We start from the raw sequence: 21,571 nt of genomic DNA, 5'->3' as shown, positions 1-21,571 counted from the left end.
CAAAGAACAGCAATATTAGTGTCCTAACTTCCTATTTATTTAAACATAAAATGCACACCCCCAACAAAAAAAACCCACCCTAAATATCTTGTACCTAGCAAGCAGAAAAAAATTTAAAACAAAAATCTATTTGACAGACCTTTCCTGTGACAAGCTTAAAGCAGAAAATATGATTCTATGGTATTGTGTAACAGTAGCAGTTACAAATAATCATACACAGTAAACTACTAAGGAGTCTGTGAAACACATTTTTGTGTAAGTAGTCAATGTCAGCACTGTGATTTTCTCAAAACCAATAAAAACTGCTTCTTAAAATCAAGTAAAATTGTGCAGTTCTTTAATAATAATTTCCACATAATTTTATTAAATAATATTAATTGCACAAGAAATTATGTGGTGAAGTCCACTTAAATATTTTCCTCCTTAATACTGAGAAGACACTGTCAGGGTCATATTCATTTCATCAGGAATTTGTCTGCTCTTTTAAAAACAACACTAATTTATCCTGTAAGAACAATTATAAGAAGCAACACCATCCTACCTTCACTCCATTTATCTTCTGTAGATTAAAATGGTTCAGTCTGAACAGAACATAGTATTTCCACAAAGTTAAGCTGACAACTGGATTTCCCTGAGGATCAATTGTCAACTGTTCCATGCGATGCATCTCAGCCAATGCATTGAACTGCTGCAGCGCCACAAGATTTGTCTCCTTAAACTTCAGGTGCTAAAAAAAGTCAAATCCCAATAAATTAAATAAGGAAACAATAAAGAGTGAACACAATGATTCCTATTCTGTGCCACTCAATTTTCAAAGTGTAAAAATCATGTGTCTGATGAAGCAACTGAGCTCATTTCATTTGAGGTCTCTGTAGCAAAACACATCAATGTATCAACCAAGTGCCGTATTACATATACTAAGAGATGTCAACATTACAAGCCCCAAGCAATTTGTAAATTCTTTACTTAAAGCAGGATTACTTTCAGTGTTCCATAAAGCAATGATACTACTTAATCAATGTCTACTTTAATCCTGCAAGTAAAGCATGTGCAATATCTACACATAGAAGTAATTACAATAGATGCTTTTAAAATATTCTGCCCCTTTTGGGCACAGGCTGCTGGCTTAATTCATTCCCTGCCCTACACTAATGTCCCTATGAGCATGGTGGATGCTACAGTAACATTATTCTGGGAAGAGAAGGAGGAAAAATTGATGGTGAAGATAAAAATTTAGTTGTGATTCTGTTATCACCCACAAACTTCCCCCACCCACACTGAAACAACTGTTTCATCAAGACAGATAAATTTGTCCTAAGCTCCCCTGAAATTTATCAGTCTCAACTAAGCATTCAAATTTTGTTATAGTCAAAATCTTGAAAAGCAGCAGGGAGCTCCAGAGCCAATCAATCTGAGCTACAAATTACTTATGTTTGTTATCTCTATTTTAATATTTGCATCAAAATGACTGATATGAATGACTAAGAAAAAAAGAGAGACATACTGAAGAAACTTCTCATTCATACTGCTTTTCTTTGTCAAGAACTGAGGAATTCCATGAACTGTGCTAATTTGCTTAACTACTCCTTCTAATCTTTTTATCCTATCAGCAATTTGCCCTTTGAAGTCATGACACAAATGAAGTCTTCCTGATACCATGGATCCATAACAATAGTACAGAACAACAGTACTGTATTCACACACAAGTTCTGCAACTTAAAAATAATTAGGTAGGTCAAAGGAATTAAAAGAAATAAAAACCAGTCTGAAAAGAAATCTAAATTAAAATGATTGATTTTTAAGTATCAAGGTTAGCATTATAACATAAGGAAATATGCAATTCTTATCTGTGTCTATTTACTTGAAAGCACTTAGTGGGGGGCTATGCCAAAGTAAGGTTCTGTTAGACAATCCATGTTCCATAGCTGTTCAGAGCTGAAACATGAGGCATGCTCACCACACAATTAGGAAATTTTGTCTTCAGTTTTGCTAATACTTGAACAATTTCATCAAATTCTATGAACATAAAGGAGACTGTGGCAATAATGCCAGCTGTTTGAACACTCCAGTTTCGATCCAGGCACTCCAGTGCTCCAGCACCATACAAGCCAAGAGTGTCTCCTTCCACTTCCACTAAATGAGACTCTAGAACAGACAAGCCTTGTACTGCACTGCTCAGGATTGTATCAAGAGATCTGCAGAGGAAATAAAAATACAGTGATACAAATGAGATGATTTTGAAATAATATCATCACTCTACTGAATAGCAGTCCTTTCTTTTACCAAAACTCAACTGTCAAATACAATGGCATTTCTCAGCATTCATTCATTTTCAGTACCCCATCTGGTTCAAATACACTATGGGCTGGAAAACCCTTCTTCCATCAAGTAACACTGTATTTGCTCTACTTCTTCGGCAGAAAGGCTCTGGGTGTATTTGAGTTGGTGGTGGGGTCAAATTAAATAAAGAGTCCATTCATATTTAGTAATTTGCTTTAAAATTCCAGCTCAGAATGCTAACCTAGCATGCTTCATGTTGCTTTAGATATCTAAACAAAATTTTTAAAAATGTATTTATTTAAGCTATGTCCCACTCACATTCTGTTTGCTATTTGAAATGTAAAAGTGGACATAAGTAATAACTCAAGCATTTCTTTCAAATAATGTGACCTTTCCAATTCACAAGAGTAATTTTAAAATTAAGCAATAAATCCAGGTATTCCTGACTCCTGTCTCTTTCTGTCCTACTTTCAACATGATACATTCAGCTGGCTGGCCCTAAAGTGTACAGAGAACTCAAGCACAAATTACGGTTATTAAATTACAGTATTAATTAAAGTTATGTAATGATTGTCATTATTTTATTCTTTACCATATTTTTAATCTTTTTAATGTATTTTAACTAGTAGCAATCATTTGACTAATGTTCTCTTGACAATCACAATCAGAACTCTAAAATTTCACTCAACTGAAAATGTTGAGAGCCCACCACTTCATATGTGAAGCTCTAATCATGTATCTATGCTGAATTTCACCTGCAATTTTATTGCTTAGTAGCTCATCTTGATATTCTTCACAAAGATAAAACACATACATCAAAACAGCATCATTTCTCAAGCAATGGGAATTTGTTCATTAACAGAACAACGATCAAACTACCATAATTATACTGACTTGGTCATGGGGGAGGGATCACCAACACTGAATTAAATGGCAAAGAAACTGAGCAGGCAAGAAAGCAGTGGGTGAATGCATTCAGGGAAAGCTTTGGAAACACAAGAATAGAAAAGATGATGGCAATTTAAAAATGCTAAGGAAAAAGTGTTTCAAAAGATGTAGCACTTGACTGGAGATAAGAACCAGGTCTAGCCATAATAGACAAAATCTCAGATGAGTTCTTCTTGTGAGAGACAAAGACTTCCTGAGCATCCCTGACATTGCCAGCATTGACCAGGGACAGCAGGAAGCTGTAATTGCTATTGAATTTGTGCAGACTATTTTTTCAGACATTTGGCTGAGCTAACCAAGGTTGAAGCACTACTTTGGTTTTAGCCAATGTTCATTAAGTTCTGCAGTGGGTTCTGGCCACACGGCCACCTTTTTAGATGCAAATAAGCAAAAATATTATATTTTAAACTAAGAATACTAAAATTATCCTGAGAATAAAACTAAGTCTGGTAACTGCTACTATTAAACTAGCATGGGTGTGAAAGCAGCCCAATAAAAGACGCTGCAGTTCAAATTAAGAGCCTGAATACAACTATGATACCTCTTCATACACAAAGAGATTACAAATCTTCATAATGCTCATACATCTTCATTTTGCTCATTTAAACTGAAGGCAACAATCTAAGCTGTTAAGGAAATGAACAGCCTCAAGAAGGGTCAGGAATTTACATTTAACATTTCTTGTAAACATGAAGTTGTCCTTTATTTAGCAAAATCACATAATAATTTAGCTTGCACTTCTTTAAGCAATGAGTTACTGTTCTATTTCTTTTAAACATGTTACTTATTACTTATGGTCAATAGTAAAGTAAACAATCTTTTCACTGTGAATTTGCACATGTAGTACTTTAGATAATGAAATACAGTGAGATCTTAGAGGTGAGAAGTAGTAACCTGAAACTTAAGACATGAACAGGTAAAAGTATCACCCAATAAAATACCTGCTTTCTTCAGGAAATACATATGCAGCACTGCCATTGATCTGGCAGGGCTCATTTTCTTTATCTTTGTTTAAAGAAGCCTCAAGAGCAATTCGGTTCTGCTGGATCTCCCACTGCCGAGCAATGTTACCAATCGTTAACCGCTTCTTTTCCTGAAACAAGACACACAAGTCATCATAAGGCATGACAGGGCAGGATCAACATGTTTGTTTGTTCAGCAATATGCTGCTTATTTGGAGACAAACAATGATATTAACACAGCAAATGGAATGTAGATACTCTTAGATTCTTGAACTTCGGTCTCCTGTTAGGAGCACAGCTCATGTAGTCAGCAGCCCTATGAAGAGCATTTTGGAGGGCAGCAGGGTCTCCCCTGGTGGGGCACTCCTGTCTCATGTGTGTCAGCTCCAAGCAGGCCAGCTGGGCTGGGAGATAAGACAGATCAGAGTTTTGCTGACAGAAACAACAGCTGGGCCTCAGGGCCCCTTCACTCTATCCATGGAAAGGAACAACTTCACCAGGAAAATATGAAGGAAAAACTACTTCAGAACACCCTGCACAGCTGCAGTCAAGAGTGCTCATCTGAAAAGGGGAGACCAAGGAATGCAAAATCACTGGAGAAGTCCTTTACTTTAGCTTGGATTTCTGAAAATGAAGTGCCATTCACTGACACATATCATAGTCGTGTTCAACATGGGCGTTCTGCTAAAGTGTACCTTGCATATTTGACTAAAGAGTTTCAGTCATGGAATGCACTGTTGAAGCTGTAAAAATAGATAGAGGTGTATTGGGATATACAACATAATATCTGCAGCAAAAAAAATCTGGATATAAATTATTGCTGTAAATTAGTTGACAGTAACCTTAGAACAGCCACAGACAATACCTTAAGCAAGGTCTGTCTATGGCTTTCACGCTTCCTTTCTTCCTCTTTCCTTGCTGCAATAGATGCCATACGTCTTTCTTCTTCCTGGATGAAAAAAAAGAAAACCAAATTCCTAAAGGGAGGAACTGAGCCAGTTCTGAAAAGTATTACTGGTAAATTATGTTCCTGTGTTGGTATTTTAAATGTAAATTTTCATTTTAACACAATTTTTGCATTTTTATCATCTTAATGTTTCTAAATACTATTAAAACAAATTAAATTGTTAATTATACATAACTCAAGAAAAACAGAATACATAACTAACCAGACATAAATGCTGAAGATAAAGCTAGTTAAAAGTAATATATGTAAGAGTCTTTGAAAAGGTATAAAGCATATGGTGAGTATGACCATGAGAAATACTTTTAGATATGACAGTACATCTTCTTATCTTTGTAGTAGTTTTTAAAATTAGCAGGATTATTTTTTTGTAAAAAAACCACACAGAACAAAAAATCTGGGTTCTATATATGCCTGATTCGTAACCCAAGATTAATTTTCATCATTATAAACTGTTTCCAGGCCCTAGCTTTTTTCAATCAGCAACAGAACTGGAGAAGAACAGAACATTTTCAAAGTTAGCTATTCCATAACCATTATGTCTCATCAATATTAAAGCCTCATCTTTCAAGAAGAAAGCCATTGATTTCTAAACAATGAAAGTGAAGCTGCTTCATTTTCTGGTACAGCAATTTGATACTGCAATACATCCATATTAGGTTGGATGCCCCTTGTTTACTGAAGTCTAAACATTCTCACAGCACAGTATTTTAAGAACATATAATTTCCAAGTAACAAAAGAAATATTCACTATGAAGTAAAAAGTGTAGAGTCCTTCCAACACAAATATTTGGGAAGCATACTTTAACTTATTTTGATTTACTTCACATGCCATTTGGGTGTTTCTACTGAAGTGTCTTCCCAGAGCATATGAAAATTGTTTTCATTTCCTCAAAATAGAAAGCTCCCGTCCAAACCTTTTCATTTTCTAGAAAAGTTATATGTTAACAAAATTAACAAACAAAAATGAACAGAAAGCACCATCAAGTAGTAAGATATATTGACATGTCAAAATTTCTACATAAATAAAACATGCTATGTTTAGAGCATTGTAAGAACTCCTAAGCACATGGGTGAGTGCTTACTGGAAGATAAAATAAAACAGGAACTTCACACTTAGCATGGACATTACATTTTTAAGAAAAAAATTTCCAAAGCATAAGAAGTTCAGTGCATGTAGCAGACTTACTCTGATCTGTGTACAGTCCCCCTGAAACCCACTGACACACCATGGATTTTGGCATCAGTCTGAAAAGGGGTTAAACAACAGATTTTCAAACTGTTCCTCCATGACTTTAGCCTAGCATCATATATTAAACAAGAGGAGTACCTCAATGCACAGTAAGGCATGAGACTTTGATCAAGCTTCTCTAACACAGTCGTATGCAAGAATTTCCTTGGAACACTAACTGGAAAGCCCCTAATGGGTTTTTGTTTGTTTTTTTTTAAATTTATTCTCAAAGCACTTGTCTTTTGCTGATCAAGTTCTGTTGGTGGCCTCCTCTGCTACTGGGCTTTTAAACTATTCCTATACAGGGTATTTCCAAGGGGCTGGCGTCATGGAATTACAGCATAATTCAGGTTAGAAGGACTTCCATAGGTCACTAGTGCATGTTAAAGGAGATCACCAGTAACTGAATAACAAAATAAAGGATACACAGATACAGAAGGCCTTCTAGGTGCCACTGCAACAAAATACCACACAACAAATTCCAACACTTGAATGGGAGGGTTCAGGAGCAAGCTGTAAAAATCATTAGATAAACCCCATGCAGGTAATATGCCACAAATATGAATGCATCATTAATAATGCAAAATAAAAATGCACTGTTCGTCAAGATAAGATTCAGAATTTTAAGAACTGCAAACAATATTCTCATTATAGCTGTTTATCCCAATTATGTATTTCATTATTCTGTTAGTGTTTTATATAAAAATACACAAAAGATAAACACTAGAAAACTACATTAGTGATATCTTTCTTTAGAGAGTAGGTTAGATTTGTTTCAGCAAATTTTTATTTTTTAATTAAATCACTTCATTTGACTATGTATCTATGCTTTTAAACTTGGCTTCCTAAAAAACCAAGCTTTTTACAATTTTTTCTCTTCATCTTCTCTAATGACTTTTCAACACATTGAACATATCAAATAGCAAAGTATGTTTACAAGGCTTAAATTAAGGGACTTTTCTTGCTCCCTAGATGTTTGATTATATTAAATTGGTATGTAGAAAGACAAGTAATGTCAGCTAGTTTTACCACCAAGGAAGTGGAAGCAGAAACTGTCCATTCTATTTGGCAGAAAACATCTGGCCATTCATCAGAGACTCTGTTTCAAACTAACTGAGCTGGTGTTGTGTTTCATACTGGTGGAGGTGATAACTAGATAACAAAATTGCACTGATAGAAAATTAGCCTTCATTATTTTTTTTTCATTTCAAAACAACTTGCTGTAGTTTTTTCCTAAACTTTAAGGTAATCATCCGTAACGTTCCCTAAATCAGATTTTTCTCAGCTTCTACAAATCTATTCTTACTCCATCCTTCTTCTCAAAGATCTCCCTTAATCCAGTCCGGACATGTACTTTACAGCACTGTCTTCCGTGCAGGAGGGTCTACTGCCCCCCTGAAGTCAGGCAAAAATTAAAACACATCCTTAGCTTTACTCAGTATTCATAAAGGCAGAGTGATAGAGAAAATCTCTGAATGAAGATCAAGGGTCACATCTACATACAAATTTCTTGATTCATCTTGCCAACACACGCAAGCAACCTTTAAAAACACATTCCGCAGGAACCAACCCAAAATCCCCAGAGTACCAAAAAAGGTAGGAGACAAACCCCTACATAACCTTGCCACAGTTCATTTCTGCTATCATCCCTTGTCTTTCAGAAAGGATTTCGGAAGAGCTGGAGCCCTCGCCCTGTACCATTTGTTTCCCCTCGTTCTCCCGCTGGTTTTGCCCGAGGCTCCGTTCGCTCCCCGGGCCGTTCCCGCCGCGCTCCGTGAGGGCTTTCCCGCGCCGATGGCGCCCCCTGCCGGCTCCCGTCACTGCCGGGGGAGCCTCCGCAGCACCGAGTGGATCCGCAAGGGACCGCAGGGAAATGCACGCGTTCCTCCTCGCTACTGCCCTGCTCTGCTTCAAACAAGTGCCTTTCAACAAATCACACCATTTAAGTCGCATAAAGTCACACCGAAGTATCTTATTTCCCAGTGGAAAGAAAAAAAATTAGGGATCCCTCCTTAAAAAAAGCCCTTAGAACACTTTATGGTAGTGATGGAATACAGTAATGAATTCTATTCGGGATAAAGTAATAGAACCTACTCCCTGAGCAGCAATGAAATGTCTAAGAAAATAATCAAAACCAAACACAGCTCTCTTTAAGCTTCTAAAACATATAAAACAACACTGAAAAATGCAAAGCTTTACTTATAAAATAACACAGCTTCTCTTTCAATCTGGTAACATTTAAAAAAATTTCTATTATATATCATATTTACACACACATATAGGAATACATACACACTTAGCAAATTCTCTTGAGGTAGTCTGTTTGAAGTGATGGATAGCAAATGTTCCTAGTTATGTAACTCCTTAGTAAGGGATATGTACATATTTCAATCATATTTAAATATTTTATTACATATCTGCAGACAATATCTGCTTACTATTACAAAAGAGTGGAAGAAATAGGTCCCAGTCAAACTAAGCACCACTGGGTAGACCCACTTTTGAAAGAGTTCAAACTGCAAAACAGGGTGAAAATGCTTCAGTGCCCAGAAGAACAACCATTATGCTAAGTTAACCACAGTAAATAATCAAAAATGCAACCTGAGCCTGCTCTAAGGCTCTGCACAAGCCCATTCCATGGATCCATTTGTCCAGTCCCATCACCCTGCAGCTAAGGTGAGGTAAAGGTGTAACTGTGAATTACTGACAGGAACACAAGTGAACACAAGAGTCTGTCCAGCCACAGTAATTCACCCTCCTGTGCAGTCTTTAAGCTTTAGACTGAGCTACTGAAGAAAGCAAAAGATTTTCATGGAGTTTTAGACACACAACACCAAGTGGTTGAGTTTTCAGCTCAAAATCCTCTTGTGTGGACAATGAACAAGGGAAGAGCATTACGGGTGCTTAACCTCCACTGATTTCACCGCAGCTGGGTCTATGCTTCAGTGGTTCAAGAGCTTGAATCTTATGTTCAAAAATGGCTTAGGGAGGAGGTGGTCTAAGAAAACATCAGCTTCTACACAGGTCAGGGTTTGGAGAGTTGTCATAATACAATACAATCCCTTGCCTAAAGGCAAATCTACCTAAACTTAAATGGTATTAGAACAATTACAACGCACAAATGTCTTATTCTAATTACAGTGTCCTTGGTTTTCATGGCAGCTCTATGTTTCTGAATAGTGCCCTAAGGCAGATACAGCTGTCATTAAATTTTTGCACCAGGGCTCCCTTCTCCAGGGAATCCTATGGAAAAAGCCTGGCACTAAAGAGTGTGTATCTTCTTGAAACAAAACATGAATGAAGCTCCCAAGTCTCATACAAACTTTTCAAAGAAAAGTTAAAATCAGAGCTTGCAATTGTGTAAAACTCAGTTATTGAGCAAAAAAGCTTCTGAACAAGTTAGTGAAGAATTCAGAAGAAAACCCAGCAATCATCCGTTTCAGTTTGTTACAAAACAAAGCAAAGCTGAAGTTCCAAATGGCCTAAATATTTTTCAGTTTGATGTAGAAAAGATCTTATAAATGTAATTAGAATTTAGTTTAGTGTCTTAGACTAAACAAGAGTGCAAATCACATACTCAACACTGCAAGTGCTTTCCCCCACCAGGTTAGATTTACCCTTACAGCCGATGGCAACAGCGTGTTGCAGTGCTAGGAAGAATAGCTGGATTTGGGACTGCCAGCTCTTTAATTTTACCACAAATCCCATGACACTTGTTATTTTTCTTTAAATCCCAGTTTCTTAAGTCATACGATGATCTGGGTAATAGTTTTTATTAGAGAAAACATATAGCACCCTCTACATGGAGAAAAATGTTAAAAGGCTCAGAAAACAGAAGGCAAATAAAGACTGTAAAACACATTATTTTTACAAGTAGGTTTATGAGGAGCACAACTGGTGAAGCCTGGTTTTCTACGGCTTTTTGTCTTTGTGGTTGATTCTCTGATGTTTAATAAGGTGCAAATCCAGATTAAGTTCTTCCCATGGCTATGCACTTCTGACAACTTTTCCCACATACAGACCTCATGGAGTCTAAAAAGCTCTTTCTACAGTTTTTCCCATCACTGATATTTCCACCAGGGTCCATGCCCTCTTGACAAGGGTAAAAGGTGGGGAGATAGAGAGATACTTTCTTTATGCAACTCAAGTTTCCAAAATAACACAGATGAAAGAAGTTTTTAAAAGCAAAGTAATTAGCAATTATTAAGTCAGTATAATGTCATAAAAACCCCTGAAGCTTAGAATATCTGTGAACAAACAAGTATTTAGTATTTTCAATGACAGGAGCAAAACTCTCATGCCCCAAATCACTTTCTTTTTTAAAGCAATGTTTTCCACATACATGTTATATTTTTCAGCCTAACTGGTTCTATGAAAAAGCATCAGCTGCAGTTTACAATGCACTACAGCCTTTGTACAAAGCAAATTAGCATTTAAAAGAAGGTGTATGTATCAGCACCTGGTCCAAAAAGTTACCACTATATCACTGTTGCTTGCTGCTGGACAGATTTCTCCAGTAAGAAATCATGCTTACACATCACTTTTAAGTAGGCACAGAAGAATTAGCAAGGGTATTCCTATATTAAAAGAGAAAAGAGGTGGCATTATGGTAAAACCCTGGTGATTTTCTTTCATCCTCTGAAGTGGATTTTCAAGAAGCCTGTAGGAGACTGAGTTGTGTGCAAGACCTCTCTCCCTTATCAAGGTTACTTGAACTTGAGCAGCAGAAACAGAAATTATTAGGGAGAGTAGGTTAGGAAGAGAGAAATACGGGCAGACACAAACTGTGTGATCACCAGATCTCCCTAGGGAAGCTGATTAAAGAAACCAATTAAATTCTTAAACAAAAGATACCAATTACAGCAGTTTTAGGGCAAACAGACCACTCCTTTGGAAGAAATGTGCTGTTCCTTCTCAGCTTTACAACAAATCAGCAAAGACTGTTTAGGAAAATTCTAACCAAAAGCTTTGCAAGCTCTCTCATGTCACATGGCAGCTGAACATACAGCATTTGCTGCTGAAGAGTTTTAGCACTTCAAAATAAACATGTAATGTCTATTCACCATTCAATTCAATGCTAAATTAAGAAAAAAGTTTGTACTTTTAATATATACATATACACAGAAACCCCTGCATTTTACTTCTGATTTTAATTATCTATTAAATTTGATGAAAACAGAAATTTCTTACTGTGATTCTCTTCATATCTAGCTGTCGAAGCTGCATCATATGATGGAGAACAGTGTGTTTGTACCATGTCTCCTGAGCTATTGGATTGCCATCAAGGGTGATATCTGACAAGGATGAGGAATCAGCAAGGCACAGAATATCCTCAAAACTGTAATCAAAAGAGTTTAAAGTTTTAATGCCATGGAGCAGGAATAATTTTGAGGTGGAAGATTTTATTTCTTAAGGACAGAACATAAATATTTAACTGAACTGAAACACTTCCACCCATCAATACTGCAAAAGATAAATACAAGTATTCTGAAATACCAGCAGATGCTGCTGGTACCTTTTAGTCTTCACATACAGGTAAAAAGAGATGCAGAATAAAGAGAAATACAGGGTTTTTAGCCTTCAGAACTGCTATATGTAGTAAAAGCTTATTTTAAAAAACCTGAGATTAATGTGATTAAAAGAAATTTTTCATTTGTGTGTTTTAAAATGATGACTAGTAGAGAGTCAAAGTTATCTATCCACATATTCACCCACATGCATAGATCAAATTTATAGAAGAGCAATATCTTTTGTTTAACATTAAGATATTTTTATACCTATTCCAACTGCAAACTCAAATCAAATTATATATTTCCATATATGTTCTAGATAAGTATTTGTAACTTACATGAAACCTAAGACTAGATCTAGCAATAGACCAACTAAAGCCTCCATGAATCAATGACAAAAAAATTGATTTAGTGCCAAGAAGCAAGCTATTGATCACAAACTTTGAGAAATCAAAACCTCACAGTAAATTCCAAACATTTTTCCTTCTTTGAACACTGTAAAAATAACATGAATTTGCCTAAATCAATATGAGAGAGCAGTCAGAAAGCTGCACAAAATCCACCAAGTCCATAAAAAGACAGGGCAATTTCCCTGACTGCAGTGATGCTCCCTGACAGCGAGGGAGCCAAGCTGCTGCAGTCCCCTCCTTGCTCCTGCCAACCTGACACTTTTTTTAGAAAGCCAGAAACAAAGGCAAGTCTCAATTATGGAAATGATTCAATAGAAGCAAAATGCTAACCCCCTCTCTTCACTATGCCAATTTAAAACATAAAATAAGAAGACTAGCAAATTAACTAAGGGAGGAGCATAAGAAAGACTCCTGCGGTTCATCTCTGAATTGTTTTTAAATGTTTAACTGCCATGAGTATTTAAGATGTACTGCATTTGTACTTTAAGAACCTAAGGAACACAGACAAGTAGGTTGGAGATGTCTGCAAAAAACATAATGCAGGTCAATATAAAATGTTTGAGTAGCTACTAAAATAAAAGCTCCCTACTAAGTACATTTTACAGAGAAAGCAGATACCACAAGAATAGCATGGCATTTCCAGTAATTAGAACACGAAGCATCTTCCCCCTACCTCACATCTAATTATTTGATTCTAAACAAAGAAAGCTGTTGGTGATCAAGGAATTAAAAAAAGGACATAGCAAACTGAAGATAATGCAGGCACTTGGCTTTTTTTTCAAATACTGGCACGAGCATAAAGGCAGACTTCAAAAATGCATTAATATGAAAAGGCACAGAAGACAAACATTTCTATTTATAACAAAATGCTCTTAGTTACTTGAAACTATAGAAGCCCAGCTTTGTGAGTTGAGCTATTTTGCTTCTGCCATCTGGTCTGAAGGAGAACCACGAATATAGCTTTCAGACTTTATTAATTCGTGGACAAGTAAAATACAAGCATGAAATAATTTACCCATAGCAAACAGAATCTGACTCAGCAGTTTGCATAACTCCAGAAATACAGTGATGGAATGTTAAATATAATTTGTACCTTGCATAATGCTGCTTCAACAGACAACTAGGTTAACAGCAAAACAACATATTTACAAATCCACTTTTAATTTTGACCACTATAAACAGTATAATCAATTAAAAATATGCTTCTTGGTAGAATACTCACAGTACAACTACATTTAAATGCAAAGGGTTTCAAGAATTGTTATACTTAAGGTAGAAAACAGACAATGGCTTGATTGTATTTTTATCTGACATGATAGGGAAGGAAAAAAGGATCTGTACTCACAGTGTTTGAATTCAAATTTTCATGATATACAGTTCCAGTAGGATACTTCAAATTACTGATAGGAAGCAAGCTATTCCCCTTACCTAGATATATTGTTGAAGCTGAGGAAGAGACGCTGGAGACAGGGTAAAGTATCCACATCTTTCTAGAAAGAAAAGATAGGCATCAATTCAGCAGCTGAAACTGGCTTTTGAGCCTCTTTACTTGGCCTGATGAAATGCTTTCATTTCTAAATGCTGTAACCTTGCTGCAACATTGATTTCTGTTGAACGTGCAGCTCCATCTCTCCCTAATGCAGACTGCAAGGGAGTGTTTCAGTGCAGATCCCACTCTGCAGAACAAGCTGCATCACTTGCAAAGCAAATGATGGTAAAGAAAAGGAGGATACGGCTGCTGCTGCTGCTTTTGGGAAATAAGCCAAGGTGCTGTCTCAGCATTTAAACTGCAGGATAAACATGCTAAAAAAAAAAAAAAAAAAAAAAAAAGCTTGCTGAAATAAGGTTTTTGAAGTGCAATACAGCAGTGCAATTAGCACTGCCAAACAGCAGTGACTCTCTGGACAGAGAATGACCTGAAGGACTCTGTCACCTTTACAATTAGTACATTTAGATGAAGGTATGAATCGTGAATTTACAGAATAAGAAACTCTAAATTTAACATTGCCATTAAATTTCTTTGCAGAAAACCTCTAAACAGTAAATAACTCAAATATTAGTAAGATGAAACATATCAAGTAAGATCAAACTTCATTTATGAAACATAAATCCATATCAGACAGACAGCACAGTCTGCAGGGATTCACAAGCCATTCAAACCTAACCCCTCAGTTCTAAGTCTGCATCTCCTTACCTAACAGTGGCCATACTCCAACCTGAAACCAGAGGACACAAACCTGGGAAAGGAAAAGGAGCATCAGAGCTCAGTGTCTTGATTTTAGCCTACATGTCTTCCTCCCTTCATCAGATTTCTAACATGTCTACATAGCAGTCCAGACCAGTTCATTCCAAACAGGTAAACAAAGGCAGCTCCAACAAACCCTGAAGCTCCTAATGAAACACTAAATCTAAACTAACAAAGCTGCTGAGAGTCACTGCTGGATACAATGAGCAGGGCTTATGTGATCAAGCCTGCAGTTGCAAAACTCTTGGTTCAGAGGTATCCTGAGTCCCCCCAGATCAGACCATGGAAAGATTGAGTTCATACATTTGGGTATCCCCTCAGTCCCTAAGGCTATTTGGTGTTAATGCCTAAAAGGATGGACACACATGATACAGGTGGACACACACATGAAAATAGGCATTATAGGCTGATGCACAGTAATGCTTAAGCAGCAATGACTTCAACTAATCACTGGGGAACACAAAGTAATTACCCCTCAAGTCGAATTTCTTAACAGGATGTGTTGGTCTTTTGTAAAACTTGTTGCAAGTCTCATAGGTGTGGCAGGAAACACTAGACAGGATTGTTTAAAAAAACCCCCAAAACCTCCAGCTACTTCAATTTTGATACAAAGTCTTATAGTGAGGTGGACAGAGAGCAGAGGAGCTCTTTCCTGAAAAATGTCTTGACCAGTCCTCCTTCAAGTCTAAGATCAAGCTCCAGATGACAAAATCCAAAATACTGAATTTAATTCCTCAAAGCAAAGAAGCTGGTCATTCTTTCAAAGAAAAATATAGATAATCTTCCTATCAGAGGCCTTAACTCACAAATGGATGGAAAATAAGTAGATATTTCATAACTCATGGTATGTATAGATCTGGGCTTTGATGCCATATGAGACTTTGTAATCATTTATTCTGCATGCTATTCTTCTGAGTAGTCAGACTCTGTATACACTTCAGTCCTGTAAGATGCTTCTGCTATAAACCAAGCCCCAGGACTGCCTCTGTAAATCCTACAGCTTTGAATCAACTACAGTTCATTCTTACAAAAATAACTACTGATGATTCAAGGATTTTCAGTCTGTAGTGAAAAGCTCAAAGACTAAAAACAGTCCCTAAACTGGTAGTCCAAGGCCAGTAGATTGTAAAGTCTAATTGATTTAATCAGATTTAATTGTTCAAACTAGCTACAACCCAGTTGGATAACTTTAGTAATTCAATACAGTAAATTGCAAAGGGCAGAGAGTTCAGTACAGAACCTTCTTTTGTTTGACAAAGGAGATCATCCTCTTTCCAACACAAGAATAATACACTTAGGGCAGGTCAAAGGGAGGTATGTGAAAAATAAGGAAGGTTCACAAAAAAATGCAAAGTTATTTAAATCAGATTAATTTTTAAAATTATTTTAGAACAGTAATTTATTTTTTAAATTGAGTTTAGATTCTTTCATTTGAAGGACTAATCAGACTTAAAAAGCTTGATTCATAATAAGCATTGTTACAGTAACTGAGTAACTAAAGCACAGTAAACAAATTATTTTCATGAGCTTAGGAGTGAATATTTTGAAGTTAAGTGCTAGATCACAACAATATAATGATTAAAATATCTCTACCACCTGCACAATCAACCACATGATCTTAATCTTCATCTTAAAGAAATATAGTCCCCCTCCCTCAGCTACTTGAGTGTTCCAGAAATAAAATATCTTGGATATTCTTTCCATAGAATGATCTATTTCTTTCCATATTTCTGCATTTTTAGTAATTTCCTATTGCAGCAGAATCTGAATTTCCATACAAAAGGAATGTGGCTGTCATTTTAAAAAACTAAAACAAATATAAGTAAAGAACCACATGCACATCATTGTGCACACAGTAAAAGACAACACCTATCATTAAAATAAGAAAAAAATATTTTATTTTAGGAGCCATATTTTCTTAAGAGTTTTAGACAATATAATGTGTCCAAAACTTAAACACAGAGTTAGTGCCATACTAGCTAAAATTACAATTCAAAGAAAAACAAAACAATCCACAATCACAAAACTGCATTTCATTAGAATTTAACCAGAGTAAAAACCCAAAAAGATAGCAACAACAACAACAGTTAAAAAAACCCACAGGCCAACAAGCAAAATAAATATTTCCCTGAAGAGAACATCATCTTCTGAAACACTGCCTCTGCCAGGAAACACTAAAACATTGAGATACAGCACAGAGTCCAAGTCTGTAAGTCACTAATTTAAATTTCATGCTGATTCTCGTGACAGCAGAAGGCAAGCAGAAAGTACAAGTTGCACCTGAGAGGACTGAAAAGGCAGAAGCTACAAGCAAAGAGGATTCCAGATAACATCACTGACACAGGGGAAGGTACAGTGACAGAATCAGCAATGAGCAGAAATTTCTTATTTTTGAGATCTAAGAACAATTCCTATTTGACAAATAACAAAAACTGAAGACAAGAAAGGTTCAGCAGCAACAGGGGACTAGAAACTAAATTATGCAGGCCAGAAAAAGGTAGCTATCTAAGTAAACTGTTTTCTTTTTGAAAGCTCTTGTTTGAATAATCCACTTGCCATACCTGAACTAGAACTCAAATTGCAAAGTGAAAAGCTTAATTTTTAGACTATGAAGATTTAAAATGCTGGGTTAAAGCTTCTATTAGAAAACTCTGCTCTTATAATCAATGCCTTTTTTCTCTGCATTTACCCTGGCAACATTCCTAAGTTGAAATGTAAGATGGTCTTATGGCTTAGCTAACCTACAGAAATCAAGATGATTTCTTTCTAGAACATGAGCTTGTCTGGAAGTATCTAAATTTACATGTTAGAGCCACAGAGCTTTTGCAAAATCTCTTCCTCCCAAAGGAACATCATGAACTTTCAATATTTGAAACACTACAAGTCATCATAGAATCACAGCATGGTTTGGGTTGGAAGAGAGCTTTAAAGCTTATCTAAGTCTAGTCTCCCTGATCATATTTAAATAAAATAACACTAGAATTGAACATCTGTTTCACCTTTATGTTGTAGAATTAAGTATTGCAGCAGAACAATATAAGCAACATATATGTGTTATATATATATATATATATATCACATAATATGAGGAAACACAAGATGTCAAAAATCTGAAACACTGATATGGTTTAAACAAGTCAGAGTTATCATGCATTTTGTCAAAAGCAAAGACAAGGAAATGAAAAAGAAAAAAAGGACAAGAGTTTTGCTCCTTACTATAGCAGAGACTTGATTATGACGGAGGTTGAGCTCTGTGAGTGAATCCAGTCCATTCAGGTTTTCTACAACAGTTAGGAGGTTTCTGGCAAGGTTTAACACTCTCAGTTCACTTAAATGACTGATGTTTTCTATTTTGGCAATCTGTTAGAGATAAGATAAACATGTACACTGTGTTTTATATGGATATTAAAAAAAATTAAAATAATAATCATCATCATAATATATATATATATGTGTGTGTGTGTGTGGCACACACATTTTCTAAAAGTATACATGAATTATCTGCTTCATACAATAGTGTGCCTGTTTCTCTAAACCATGATACTCAGAGGTCCAGAACAAGTATTCACCCACATTTTTCTTGCTATCCTGCAGTAAAACTCAGTCAACATTTCCTTCTATCCCATCAGAAATCAGGTTACTTCAGCTGTGCTGCTCTGTAGCAGCAACCTCAAAGACAGAAAACCAAGACCGCTCTGGTATCGTAGTAAGCCAAAATGGGGAAATCTTGTGCATGGTTAAGCCCTAATTTGTCTGCAAAGATATTCAGTTGTTTTCCTGAGATTAGAAAAGGGAGAGACCTAACAAAGAATGAATTATAGTAAACAGGCAGCTGACAGATGCTTCTTTTTATACTTAATTCCCTATTTTAAAGGCTCAGGTGATAATGACAAAGCAAAACAAAAAAGGCATAAAAGGAGCAATAATAGCTAATGATCCTTAATTTTAGTTTTTATTTTCAGAAATACCAATATATTTTACAGAGGTGTTGATTATTGCTCTAATAACTCAGTATGGATTCAATTCCTGCTGTTATTATTTCCCAGAGATGCACACAAAGCTCTCTATCCAGATAATTATTTCTCATGGCAGTGTGGGATCTGTCCTTCAACATGTATGCAGAGTTTGTGCCTGACTTTAGGAGTCAGGGAGAAGGAGAACAACCACTGCACAAGGGACATGCCTATGGTACTCTCAGTAAAATCCACACTGGCTGGCAGAAAGAAGACAGCAAGTTTTCCTGTGGAAAATACTTCAGCAGCCACAAGGTTTTGGCAGTGCAAAGAGCTACCAAGATGTATCATTCCCTGTGAGTTAGAATTAGCATCTCTGTACCACTGTAAGCCCCCTTTAGCACCCAGTGCCCAGGCACACCATTCCTCCTCCAAGAGGCAAACAGTGCCAAAAGGTGCAGACCAGTAAAACAGTGCCTGGTGTCACAGACATGCAACTTCATGATGCTTTACACCACTGCAAGTCTGGCCATGCCAGTTTGCAGAAATGAATATGATCATTTAACAGTTTGAGAACATTTTGTTGGTAATTTCCATTATATCCATACACATAGACATGTATTATGTAAATCTGTGACTGGAATATGCTGCTATAAGAAATATTTTAGCAATTTCTCAATTAAAAAGCATAAAAAAGTAAATGGCAAGACCAAAATTAAATAACATCCTCAACCTTTGATTTGAGGTGCTTAAACTTGTGATTCAACTGCTAATTAAACTATCAATTTATGTGTATTTTATACAAAAATATTAAAGCAAGAGGAACAGAAAATATCACTATTTAAAAGAAGATATTTATACTGAGAGACTTTTAAAAGCAACCCTAAGATCAGAGAATTGGCATGAAGAGCACAGACCTCTGCTGATGTCTGCCCAGCTAGAATTACAAGCAAGAATGCCACAGTCTAGAATACTAATCCTGGTATTTCACTGCTATTGCAAAGATAATGATTTCATCATCAACATATAGAGATACTCTTTACCATTTTGCTAAGCTTTAAGATTAACTCTACTGATTACTGAGTTTCAATTATGCATGCACACATGAAGGTACACCAGCTTTTCATATGGACTATTAGGTAAGAAGTAATAGAAGCTATTATCACTTCTTTTTGGATGTTTCAAATGATACATAATATCACAAAATTAGTATACAAGTCAGAGTCTCCTTGTAAACACTGAACAAAAACACTATTTATTTTCTCATTAGCTTGTATCATTTAATACCTCACTACGAAATAGAAGTCAGAAAAAGGTTGGTATGCACCAAATAATCACCCATCAATAATTAAATTGCACAAATGAAAGTTATATCTTTTAAAAAACATTCTGAGATGAATGAAAAAAAGTTCATGCATGAAAAAAAAAAATCAGGTTGCATAATTTTACTTGTATCTTGAATTCCTGGAAAGAAAAATGATTCACAGAATTAAACAGAACACAGGGAATTACTCCAATGACATTTCATATTTAACACATTCTAGAATAAAATTTATGTGTAGAGTCCCTGAACAATGCAACTCTATGTGTCTATATTAATGTGTCAATAATAGGTAATCTAGTGTATTTCCAGTACCTTGTCTATAACTTGTATACAGGATTTAACTGTTCAGGGTTCATCTGTGATCACTGGTAACATATAAGAGATACTGCACAGGATTAACAATGCTCAATAATTATTGTCTTTTTGCTCAACACCACTGAGATAAGTCTGGCTCAAATTCCCTGATCTGTTGTTTAAATTGGTACATTCTTGAACATGAGAAACCACATTTTGAAGTTCTCAAAGTCAATTATGTTGCTGTAGCCTGTTCTTCGGAAATTTAGAGTGTAGAAGAAATATCTTTTAAGACAGGCTAGAAGGCTGCCAAAAATAAAAATCCCACAAATTTAAATAGTCAAAGGAGCTCCCTTATTCAGTGCTGTATAAGTAAACACAAAACAAAACCCAGCCTTCAAAAGGAGGCACTAGTCCACTAAGATATATCCCAAACACAGCATTTCTTCATTCCTTCATTAAACCTTCAAAAATAACTAATACTATGGATGGCAGATTGGTGCTTTAAATTTTGAATTCCTCAAAGACAGGAAAAAAAAGAACTTAAACAGAAAAACTTGATCATCTTTGCATTAGAAAGGAAGAGAAAATTAATTTATTTATGGAAGATAAATTCATAGTCCTTATTTGGTCTTTACATGAATAATACACTAAACCTACCAAAAACAGAAATAATTAACTCAATTTCCAAACATTTGTGCCCTTCATATCTACATTTATGATGCAAAAATTTTGAAAACCAAAATAACTTAATAAGCTCCAAGATTTAATGTTAGTTCCAGACACAGGGTAATTTTTTATATTCTCTGTACCAAAGAAAGCCTATCATTATTTAGGGGATCAAGCAACAACCAGCCCAAAACTCCTAGTAAAGTTGCAGTTAATGTAAAGAGAGTTCTACAGATACTCGAAGACAAAAACAGTCAGACCTACATCACAGTCACAGTAAGAATTGTGCAAGATGCTTTTCATTTTCATTAGTGATACCTTCATTGTGCTGGGAAAGTGTGCTGCCACAGCTGCATTGTTAATCTGCATGTATTTTTATCAAAAACATAACCCCCCTGCAAATTTCCAACAGCAATACAAAAAGGATTGTTTTGTTCAAACAAACACTTGTGAATGAATGTTTGGAGATGGCCAAGACTCCAAGGGCAATGCCATCACCTGGCCACAGACTGCCTCTGCCACTGCACAATGTGCACATTGTTTGACTAATGGGATTCAAAGCAGCCACAAATTTATTGTATCACTTATGACAATAAGTCCCTACAGTGCTAACTTGGCTTTTTCTTCTCTTCTACATGTATGAAGGTAATCTGGTTTTGTCAGACCACCAACAGGAGAAACAGCAATTAATCAGACCTAAGTATTTTACAGCAGTTCTAAAACTGTGATACTTCAATTACACCACAACTGCTTGTGGTAGGTTACTGTTGTGTAGGTGTGA

The 21,571-nt window shown here is 36.0% G+C and overlaps 1 protein-coding gene across 3 annotated transcripts in view; it reads right to left on the bottom strand.

The window, feature by feature from the left end:
- LRRC49 (leucine rich repeat containing 49) overlaps positions 1-21,571 on the bottom strand; it is a 37,410-nt gene that overhangs the window by 7,263 nt on the left and 8,576 nt on the right. For all 3 annotated transcript variants that reach the window (XM_033516972.1, XM_015638505.3, XM_019007887.2), the window contains exons 7-13: positions 17,767-17,910; positions 13,734-13,795; positions 11,576-11,723; positions 5,056-5,139; positions 4,170-4,321; positions 1,958-2,195; positions 542-727 (exon numbers count right to left, since the gene is read on the bottom strand). In XM_033516972.1, the coding sequence (XP_033372863.1) occupies positions 542-727; positions 1,958-2,195; positions 4,170-4,321; positions 5,056-5,139; positions 11,576-11,614 (699 nt within the window). In that variant the 5' untranslated portion in view covers positions 11,615-11,723; positions 13,734-13,795; positions 17,767-17,910. The remainder of the gene's footprint in view (positions 1-541; positions 728-1,957; positions 2,196-4,169; positions 4,322-5,055; positions 5,140-11,575; positions 11,724-13,733; positions 13,796-17,766; positions 17,911-21,571) is intronic.

This window comes from Parus major, chromosome 10 (assembly GCF_001522545.3).
Source record: "Parus major isolate Abel chromosome 10, Parus_major1.1, whole genome shotgun sequence".
Classification (NCBI taxonomy): Eukaryota; Metazoa; Chordata; class Aves; order Passeriformes; family Paridae; genus Parus; species Parus major.
Note: the sequence above shows the minus strand (reverse complement) of the source record. Positions and strands in the feature narration are given on the sequence as shown.